This window comes from Electrophorus electricus, chromosome 4 (genome assembly GCF_041902795.1).
Source record: "Electrophorus electricus isolate QZ-2024a chromosome 4, ASM4190279v1, whole genome shotgun sequence".
Lineage (NCBI taxonomy): Eukaryota > Metazoa > Chordata > Actinopteri > Gymnotiformes > Gymnotidae > Electrophorus > Electrophorus electricus.
Genome location: NC_137500.1, coordinates 12,711,964 through 12,723,009, shown reverse-complemented (window position 1 = coordinate 12,723,009; position 11,046 = coordinate 12,711,964). Strand labels below are relative to the sequence as shown.

Below are 11,046 nucleotides of genomic sequence, written 5' to 3'. Positions count from 1 at the left end.
GAAACACATATTTTGACTGCTTTCATTCTGCGTCTGAAATGCATAGAGCGTGGGACTTTTATTTTGACATAAGGGTACTTTGGTTGCATCGCTTGATGGTCAGTATATTTCACTATGTCTGAAATGGTGTTTCGAAGGTTAGCCAGCCTCGCCTGTATAAGAAGGCATTTTTTGAGGTCTTCCCAACGGACACTCAGCACTGAAACGAGTCCCCCTCTGACCATACGCGAGCAAGAGGATGGAATCAGGTTCGAAGAGCCCTCGCTCGGTGAAGTTTTCATTGGCACCCTCATATCAGTCTGATCTACGCATTCATAAGACCCTTAAAACCTATTCAGAGCACAAGTCTTGCATTACGCATACTTCAAGAAAAGACCTTAATACCTAGCTAATGCAGTGCAAAACTGCAGGTTAACTGCATGCAAGTTCCTGTGATTTGTCAAAGGGTTTTACACGATTTCTAAGTGGACACCTAGCTTTGAAAAGTTTGAATTAGGTTACGTTAGTTACAGTTTAACTGACAACATTCTGGAGATAAGAATGTTGTCCTAGTTACGTTAATAAGTATTGAGGCCTCTGCAAGGTTTTATCTTAACGTGTCGTAATGTGACCAAAATTCCTATTACTGGCGGTAGCTACTAGAAAGGTACACTTGGTGCTCTGGCTTTTAAGAGGTTAATAGTTTACTTATGAATGTAATTAACCTAAATAGAAGCTCTGTTCTTTGGATAACCTTGTGGGACTCAACTCTTGTAGATTACAAGGACTTGCTCTAATTTTAGGAGGATCATTTTGAATAATCCAAAGAAGAGGAATGCCTTATCCCTTGCCATGATGACCTCTCTGCGGGAAGACATCCTGACTGATATTGATGATGAGGACCTCAGAGTCATTATAATATCAGGCATGTCATATTTGCCAAAGCTCATTAATCAACAATTAATTTAAGACACTGACTTTCTTTGGGAAACACCAAGGAATCTCTACGCACAGTATCTCCCTCTTTCCCTCTGCCTATGTAGCACGGGGTCCTGTGTTCTCCTCAGGTCATGACCTTAAGGAGTTGACCTCAGCACAAGGCAGGGACTATCACACTAGTGTGTTCAGTGTGTGTTCAGAGGTTAGACAATCATCACCTTTTATCACTTAATCTGCTTCAAAACACTAATATACATATTTAAAAGACTATTAGCAAGTATGTAAACTTCAGTACTCACAATAAAATAGGCTGGCCATTAAGTTACTGCAATCAAGCCCTTTGTTCACATTACTGTTGTTGAAGGTGATGACCCTGATTCAGGATATACCAGTACCTGTGATCGCCATGGTGAATGGCATTGCTACAGCAGCAGGCTGCCAGTTAGTTGCCAGTTGTGACATTGCTGTGGCAACAGACAAGTCAACTTTTGCAACCCCTGGTGTGAACGTTGGCCTGTTCTGCTCCACTCCAGGAGTGGCACTCGGGAGGGCTGTGCCCAGAAAGGTAAGCCCTTCAGGAGAACCCCAGAAAAATCATGTGAACATCATGTGAACATGGAGCTGCAGTCCTGTAGTCTTGTTTTCACAGGTTGCAATGGAGATGTTGTTCACGGGCCGCCCGATCACAGCGCAGGAAGCTCTGCTCCACGGGCTGGTGAGTAAGGTCGTGAGCGAGGAGCGTCTGGAGGAGGAGGCACTGGGTATCGCGCGGCGGGTGTGTGAGTCCAGCCGCCCAGTGCTGGCTCTGGGGAAAGCAGCATTCCAAAGGCAGATGGCGCAAGGCCGCGATGCTGCGTATGCCACTGCTGTGGCTGTCATGGTGGACAACCTGGCACTGCGTGACGGACAGGAGGGCATCAGAGCCTTCCTAGAGAAACGCAGGCCTATGTGGACTAACAGCACCGAGAAAGCCTACAAATGACTCCTACAGACAACTGTACAGCTAAACAACTGGGTTTGAAATAGAGGGGGCATAAACTCTAACACTGAGATGGCATAATGGCTTATTACAGAACAGTGTACTGATTTCTGTGGTGTGACAGCAAGGGTGGGATAACAAGATTTCCATGACAGCTTCCTGTTAGGGGCTCAGTCAGAACACAGGCACTTAAAAACCCTAGAGCTCCCCCAATCTGTAGTGCTTAAATTAACTTATACTTTTATTTTGAATCAAACGGATGCGTGAAGTACTTAAATATAGGCAGATTCGTTGTTTTCAAAAAACAAAACATCCATCAGTTGGCTACTCACTGTCCAGTATTCAGTGGCTGTGACTGAACATGATGCAATTTTAAGTCACTATTAAAATTTGAGAATTTGTGGGCTAGATGTATGTTTAAATATAACACATCTGTTATTACCAGATGGAGATGTTTAAACCCAATAAAAGTCATTGGTAAAACTTGATGCATGTGTCCATCTCTAAAAAAATTTAATTATATATATATATATATATATATATATATATATATATATATATATATATATATATATATATATATATATAAATAAAAATGTATATATTTTTTTGCATCTAAACTGGTGTGAACACACATCCTGCCAATTAAATTACATCCTTTGCATAATTGCTGATTTATTAAATACCATACAATTTCAAATGCTTATTTTGGTATCTTGCACCAGTAAGGCAGGGGAATAATAAACTGAATATCTGGCTCATCTCCAGAACAGGAAGAATGTACTTGCTGAATGTAACGTACAGACTGTTAAGTAGCAGTGTGAATTTACTTGCTTTAAATCTTATTAGTGTCTGTAAGACATGAAATAGAATCCTGGGACATTCAGATGAAACCTCTCCTGATGTCTGCTGGTCTGCTCCCACCTGGCCTCAGTGAACGCCGTCCAATGGGGATCCCAACACTTGGCTCATGACCTGGTAGTGGGCCAATTGGGTCATAGCGTGGGCGGGGCAGAATGCCTTGTGGGATAAGTCTCTCATCGTACTCGCCACCGATGATGCCAGGGGGGTATAGGGGAGCAGGGGCCATGGGGATGGGACTGAAAGGGTAAACTGGGCCCAAGGTGTAGGGGTAACATCGGACCCTGGATCTGCTCACTTCCTTCCTGTGCCTATATCTTTTTTTGTAAAGCTGTGGGAAAACAGTAATAATTCAGAAACAGACTGCATTCTTTTCTCAAAATCACCATTACACTCAGACAAGTGTATGCATTAAAACCAAAGCAAGAGAAGAAAATGAGTAAATTATTTACATAAATAAATTACCATACAATGAGAGTGAGAATACAGAATACATTGCATCACCACAATGGTAACTTTACAGAAAAAGGTAAAAAATATTTCCTTTAATGTTTTGCCTTTAATGTCACAAAACCCATCGTTTCTAGGACTGAAAGGACTGATATGAAGGGGGAAGTCAGCAAGCAGAACTCATTTATTCCCTCACCTCTTTCCAGTCTGTGTCTTTGTGCTCGGTGTCGGCTCGAATACACACTGCAGAAAAAGAAGTCAATTCCATAAATACATAAGACACAGTCACGTCCCAAAATGCCTCCAATGAACAGCTGAGTAGTGCCTTGAACTTCACAGTGGTACAACACAAGTTTAATGGCACTTAGCTAAAGGGGTCTGTTTAGTCACTACACTTACTGGGGGTAATGATGAGCCAATTCAAGACTCTGTGTATGTGTGCATTTGAGAGAGAGAGAAAGAGAATGTGTGTCCACCTCTGAAATCACGGTGCAGGATGTGCCTCCAGAGCGAGGGGTCATGTGTGGCAGAGTGCAAGTGTGTGCAGACTGCAGACAGTGAGAGGAGTGAACACACATCCAGTAGCCGCAAGATTCTCAGCAGCAACTCAGGAGGCAATGCAGCCAGACCAAACAGTGCAGGCAGTCCCAGCGCTGCACCAGCAGGGGGAGACACATGCAACATGCTCCACATTACACCAATCACACATAACCAACGGTACTGCTTTTGGAATTTTCTCTGGTCTTTTCTATTCTACTACATTTACTCAGAGGAGTTAGAGTTTGACAAAATGGATCTGATAATTAGAATACTGTAATATGATCATTTCATGTACATCTGTCCATCATTCTATAAAAGTAAAAGTATAAAACAGGTAGCCAAGAACTGCAATATCAGAGATAAAGGTGGAGAAGGATGAACTTGCTCTGATCTGTCAGCATCACTAATACACAACAGCCTACCTTCTCTAGCTGTTGCAATAAGTGGATAAGCCAACTGGTCCTTAAAAACACGAGAGAGCTTCTGCAAGTCTCTGTATACGGCTTCCCCATTCCCACCTGCACCAAGAACAAAGAACACGTTCAGTCACAGTGCCCTGGAAACACAGCATCTCCGAAATTGGAAGCAAATGAAAGAAAACTGATGTTCCACATTCTGCACCTGGCCACTCGTCAGTGACATAGGCAGCCGGTTTCAGCACCAGCTTCCGTGCACTCTCCACTGTGCTGCTCATCTTCAGAGTGGCTGTAAAGTGAAGATTCACAAAGAAGCCCATTGGCTACAAATACAATAGAAACACAGCCAATGGCAGCACTTTTGGTTAATCAATGTACCATTAAGGACGACCGTTTGGCCCATTGGCACGGCAACCACCAATGCCACGCTGTTCTCACAGAGTGGGTGGGTGTACTGCAGTCTGTACACGCCTCCAGCTGCACGCCACCCAGTGGGCATCTTTCCAGCCCTGACATCACAATCCTGCACAAAGAGCCATGCATAATCAGAGTTCAAACTCAGGACAGAACTAACATATTGCAACATTTTTCTTCCATTCCCTCATATTGCGTTGTCCTAGAATCAGACCTCACTAAATGTTTATTATTTTTAGAAAACAAAGCCCTACTGTGGCTTTATATACTTTAAACAAATATATCTTACAAAATGTATACAAGATAGAGCAGTGCTTCCAGCTGTCCATTGCTCTATGTCGTCTTTTCTATCCGTTAAAATGATGGCCAGAATGCACTTCAAAGTTGCAGTTTAGCTGGAGGGCCACATGTACTCTGGCAAAAAATTTCCAGTGTTCGTACCTAATAATAAATAGCTACAACGCTTGATACAGCCCAATCCAACACACAATTTTAATTCACTGTGGAGATACTTCTGCTAGTACTATGTTAACCATCAATCAACCCATACAGGATTACTTCTCAAAGATTACACAATGCCACTAAAACACATTCTGATGCTTAAATGACAGCATGCAGCAGAAGCCAGAGTACAGAGTGTATCCTGAATGACATCTGACCTGTGGTAGGAAGCCAGTCTCCAGGAGCAGCAAATGTCCTGCCACCAGCAGGCAGTCAGAGGCACAGTGGCACTGTGCGGCCTGAAAGAGCATGGCCAGAGAGTGAGGAACCTTCCCTTCCTCTGCCTCACAGCACAGCATGGGCTCAGGGATGAAGGGAGCCGCTGGCCCCTCCTCATCCTCCACTGTCGCCATCCCGTCCTCTGGTTCAGGATCACCTGTGTACTTGCTGCTGCTGCTGCTGCTGCTGCTGCTAGGGCCTGCCTGAAAAAAAACAATGAAGTTAGTACTTCATTAATGTCATCAAAACTGAACAGAAAAGGAGCTTCTGTGGGATTTAGCATACCCCACCTCCAACACACACATGCACGCACGCACACACACAGTGTCGCAGCTACAACAAATTGCCTGCTTGTGCCAGCATCAAGCAAAACTATTGCTGTAATTTCACTTTCATTTCACTAGCAAACACTTTCACATTCTTGTCTGAGAAATGAGAGCAGACATTTTGATGATGTAGCACATTTGCTATATTTTATATCACACAGTTTACAAGTTCCACACATCCACATGTGCCTATTGCAATCTGTAATAACATTCCAAAAACCACATAACTGACCAAAATATAAAAACAAACATTATACACAGCTGTGAAACGATTTCATTTTTATAAAGACCAACGCATTACACCTACAGTATACACTCAATTGTGGCCTTCATCTTTTCTCCTCACCTCACCACTGGAGCTGTGCTTGGCTGATGGTGTGTGACTCTGCTGGGTGCTCTGAGTGTTGGGAGAGGTGTGAGAGCTCTGAGGCAGAATCACGCAGATCATGTCCCCAGACACCACCCCACACGAGGAAAGGGTCTGGCCTGTGTCCACCAGGGGCTCCTTCCCATTCAGGGACAGACTGAATTCTGTGTCAGCACTGCAGGAAACACACACACACACACACACACACACACACACACACACACACACACACACACACACACACACACACACCAAAGGTGCTTTCATTCTCATTTCAAATTGTTTAGGGATTCAGCAAAAGCCTTATTTTTTACAAAGAGAAACTAACCTTAGACCAGTCGATGGCAACACAACCTCCGACACCCAGACGCTAAGTTCCGTCAGGGTTGGATCCGCTCCCTCCAGCTCCACGCGGCTAGTTTGCTTGTTGACCCTCACCCGTAACTTCATACTACACAAGCAAAAATGTCAAAGGGAGAGGAGTATACGGTGTACCTCCAGAAAATAGTTTTGCTTACCTTTAACAGCAGGATCTCCCTTCCCAGTGTCGTCTGTTTTATACAATCTGAATTTTTCCCAATATCTCATCACCAACACTCACCAATGTTACCCATGTTGGCTAGCTAGATAGCTAGATAACTAGCTACCTAAATATGATGGTTGCACGCTAACATGCGATAACGGAAGGTTGGTAGGTTAGCTAACTAATATTGGCTATGCTAGCTAGCTAACTCAGTTTGATTGCGTAAACATGTCAACGTTTTACAGCAACATTTTGATTAGTATTGTACGCAATACAATACTAAAAAAGTGCGCAAGAATACAAAAATAGTCGATTTAAATATAGCAAAGGCTTTGACTGACATTTAAAAATGGGGCAAATCTAGCTAGCATTGCTTGTTACCTGAAGTTTGTTGACAGAAACGTCACAAATTATCGCAGTGTGAAGACAGAAACGTTAAGGATTTAGTTTAGCTTATAAAATAAAGGTAGCTGGCGTTAGCCATGCTAACCTAAGGGCAAGAACATTCTCCAGTGAAGTTAGCAATTACGGTTTAGTTATTATCTTATAAACTTAAATTTAACGTTACCTCAATCAGACATAGTGCAGTCGACTTATTTTTTATTTACGAAATATTAAGAAAACCCAACTGTATATGTATAATACTGCCGCCTCTGAGCAGTTTTGGTATTGTTACAAACCAGCGATAGAATGTTATTAAAAGAAATCTTAAAACCATGATCGTATTTGAGCAGTGTGGCTTACAGAGGCTCTGCTGCTGGCTTGCTTTATTGCTATTGATTGACCCACCGAGAGTACTAGGAAAGAGGCGGTAGATATAACAGCGAATAATCAAGAAAGATATTGTTGCAGATAAGGATATTAACAAAAGATTAGAGCTGTTTAAGATAAGTAAAGAAAATTAAGAAGTCATCTCTATTGGAAGTTAATATGAACATCTGTACACGAACATACTAACATTCATTTTACATTTGCAAGATAAGGTTGTTTTTCTGCACCATCTTGTACCTGGCCTTACCGAGGTCTGCACAGGCTTACTCAGAGTCCTTTGTAAAGGCTGCTCTGCACACAGATAATTTTATACAGAATCTTTTAAATCTTTTAAATTTTATGTTAGCAATATTTCTCATTAAATGTTTATATGTTATGTTAGCAATATTTCTCATTTAATCACTCTTTTCATTACCTCATCTGTTTTGGGAATAATCTAGAATGATCTGCTTTACAGAGGCCTTGAGGACACCTGAACCTGTTCCCAGAGGTCCACACAGGCATCTATTCTATGCCATAATTCTTAGGCTTTACCTTAGGGTTTCTTATTCAGTGTCCAAACCTACAGTTGTTTTATTACTTTAGTACTTCACTACAATTTTAAAAAGGGATGTGGTTTCTGCATCAACCTGGAGGATTCTGCACTCTTTAAGTATCATATTAGCCACTGTTTTTTTATTAATATGTCAGCACCAAAGGGTTATTTGTAGTATACTAAGTCAGTACCAAAGGAATTATTGTAGACTGTTTATAGGTTAGTGTTTCTCAGAATAAATTGATTTCTTGTTGAATTTTCTTTTTCTTATTTTTTAGTGTGACATTAAGATAATTCACCAAAGAGGGATTTTCTCAAAATCTATTTTCTCATTTTTGCAAGGGGTGCCAATAATTGAGGACTGTAAAAACATAACATCAAGCTCCCTTAGACACAACAGTAAACTAAGAGCCCCCCAGTCTGTGAAAAGTCAAAGATCATTGATAACATTGAAAAGAGCAGACACAGTACTATAACCAGGAAACCTGGTTTAAATAACTAATTTATTATTTGCTTCCAGGTGAAACCTCAGTTGTGAAACAGTTATTCACAGCAGTTCATCTAAAAGCAGAAGATTGGAGATGTAGCCTGAGGCTTGTAATCATAAAGATACAGACCTGGCTTTTTAAGAACTGGAGTAACATCAACAGTTTTGAGACCGAGATAAAGCAGGTTGCAAAAAATCTACTGATAAGGTATGAGATACAAAGTCATATAAACTTTTTAGTGTGATTTTATTAGTGCTGCAGTGGCTTTTTTCTGTTAAGACAGCTGTCTACCTTGCTCTTGAGTTGAATGCCACAGCAGTTGGAGCCACTGGTCAGATCTATCTGCATATGTACTTTACCCATTTACTGACAGTGAATAATTTAGTCTTACATGTTCTACGATAGCTGTACTGTCAGTATATGTGAAGTCAAACAGACATATAGCATTGAATTACATTTACATTTATAATAACAGCATTTAGCATATGCTCTTGTCCAGAGAAAATTACAAACCAACAAATAACACTGTCAGAGATAATACATTACTCAAAAGCAATACATGCAGGGATTTGTTTTATGTATATAAATGTAGTGTAGGATTGGTGATTAAATAAAGTGCCCTGAAGCAGCTAGCAAGCATTCAAATGCTTCTGGAAGAGATGGGCTTCAATGTACAGGAAATTAGGTAGAGGAGGCAGGTCCATTTTTGGCTTTGTAGGCCAAGTGTCAGGGCGTTCATTCTGATGCAGGTGCCTACACAAAGCCAGTGAAAGGAATGCAGCGGTGGAGTGGTAGGGAAGTCTGAGTCATGAAGCTGCATTCAAGATCAGTTACAAAAGTCCAGTCATGTGAACGGGAAGCCTGCCAAGAATGAGCTTTAGTAGTCTGAGATGATGAGGCACTGGACAAGCAAATGAGTGGCTTCTCTGAAGAGAAATGGCCGAAACCTCCAGGTGTTATATATGAGAAACCTGAATATCCAAATCATGTTAGTAACAGGCAAAAAATGATAGCAGGTTGTCCAGGACCATGCCCAGGTTTCTTGAATTTTAAGATGGCATAATCAGAGCTTTCTTTAAAGAGATGCTTAGATCTCTGTGTGGTGAGATATCACCAGGAATCACCATCCTGCTGATTTGCATATTTTTTATTTGTTATGGGAGTTACCAAGGAAACCTAGCAAGGCATCCTTGTGGTTTCCACCCTTTGTTGATCTCATCATCACGACTAGCTACACAACATAAACACATGACACATCTGTTTGATGTTTATGAAGACCTATACTATTATGAAGAATAAACAGCGTTGCCCCGAATTAATATCTTGTCTTTCTGCTTGGGATTCACAGGAATAAATAAGCACAGAATTGTATTTTGAGATATAACAAAGTGGAGTGAAATTAATATTATGGATGTTTGCGTGCGCGCGTGCGTTTTGGATTTCTGCCTCAGGTCTCTTCCTTCAGATTTGTTTGCCTGGTTGTATTTCTCTCTCTGGATATTGGATTTTTGGACAGGCTGTTTCACTGGTGTTGTGGATTCTCGCTCCGGCTATGTTCTCTGCATAAATAAACTTCTTCCCTTTATCCATGAGCATCTTACCTGTTCTGAACATTACATAATTACAGTATTAGCAGACAGGCAAAAACTGATCTTACAGAGGAACAGGGATAGCCTATAAGTAATATTCAATCAGTAATTGGTATGAACATCTACTTAAACGAATCTTAGAATTCTCATAATTTCTTATACTTCTAATGGTGTTTCATTCATTTTCATTGGTTTAGCAGATTTCTCATACAATCTGACAATTTGACAAATCCCATTTCAAAACAATTTCTGACAGAAACATATTCACATTCTTCATAGGCTGAGATTTTTCAGGGAAAATTACCAGTTTTTATTTCTCTTTTACACTTCTGTAATACACAGTGCCATGAAGTACTGTGATACAACATGTCATAGTTGTCTTTTGGTGTAATTAAGGAGAATGTTCAGAATGTTCAGATTATTGTCAATTTGTTCCAAGATTGTGAGTCAGTCTCTAGACAGTAATTTTATAACTGCACCCAGGAAAAGCATAGAAACACTAGTGTTTCATCTGCTTCATCACTTGTGCTACAAAGTGAATACAATGTTCTACATAAATTAAATTTTATACATTAATTATTATTTTTTATTTTATGAGAGACGTAAGTTAGTTAGCTGTGTGTATATACACTTATATTTCTAACATGTTACTGTAGGGTGAGGTGGGATGGCCGAGCATCATCTGCAGAGGGGAAAGATAGCTGGATTGAATTAATGAGTAATTAAAATTTGTTACACTTCTTGTACAGTAGGTTGCCAGAGAGCGAGAGAGAAAGAGCGAGAGAGAGAGAGAGAGAGAGAGAGAGAGAGAGAGAGAGAGTTAGAGTTGTCATGGGGAAGCTCAAACGCTGTTTAAGAGGAAATCAAAGCTCTGCCTCAAGATAATCATCGTCATGTTACTACTCCCAGATCAGGATGTTACTACAGTAGCAATGTAGGAAAAGGGTAATAGGGAAATTGTATGAGTGTGCTGCTGTTTGTAAGTGTGCGTAAAGGTGTTTTGTGGAGTGTGTAAATTTATGTAATGGAGCTGTTGTGGAAATCTGACAATAAAGGCTCATGTTTATGATAATGTTTTGCATTGTATCATATAATTTTCTTTGGCCATGTGTGCACAAACTGTCTCCCAGCATCTCTGGGTTGTAAGAG

At 40.8% G+C, this 11,046-nt stretch overlaps 2 protein-coding genes across 3 annotated transcripts; one reads left to right on the top strand and one right to left on the bottom strand.

Annotated features, from left to right (window-relative positions):
• The first annotated feature begins 41 nt into the window (after positions 1-41).
• Positions 42-2,385, top strand: echdc3 (enoyl CoA hydratase domain containing 3). The gene is made up of 5 exons (XM_027004030.3): positions 42-248; positions 783-904; positions 1,023-1,120; positions 1,283-1,483; positions 1,568-2,385. Exons 1-5 carry the CDS (start codon positions 115-117, stop codon positions 1,898-1,900), a joined length of 888 nt encoding a protein of 295 aa, XP_026859831.1. The 5' UTR covers positions 42-114; the 3' UTR covers positions 1,901-2,385.
• Positions 2,386-2,555: 170 nt separating this feature from the next.
• On the bottom strand, positions 2,556-7,046 carry fbxo7 (F-box protein 7). 2 transcript variants are annotated; one of them, XM_027004027.3, is made up of 10 exons: positions 6,896-7,046; positions 6,320-6,442; positions 5,971-6,166; positions 5,238-5,501; positions 4,543-4,687; positions 4,370-4,453; positions 4,171-4,266; positions 3,685-3,861; positions 3,405-3,451; positions 2,556-3,089 (listed from the first exon to the last, which is right to left on the bottom strand). In XM_027004027.3, exons 2-10 carry the CDS (start codon positions 6,439-6,441, stop codon positions 2,781-2,783), a joined length of 1,440 nt encoding a protein of 479 aa, XP_026859828.2. In that variant the 5' UTR covers position 6,442; positions 6,896-7,046; the 3' UTR covers positions 2,556-2,780. The 2 variants fall into 2 exon arrangements, with proteins under 2 accessions (XP_026859828.2, XP_026859827.2); XM_027004026.3 differs by lacking the exon at positions 6,896-7,046 and adding an exon at positions 6,510-6,889.
• Between the last annotated feature and the right edge of the window lie 4,000 nt (positions 7,047-11,046).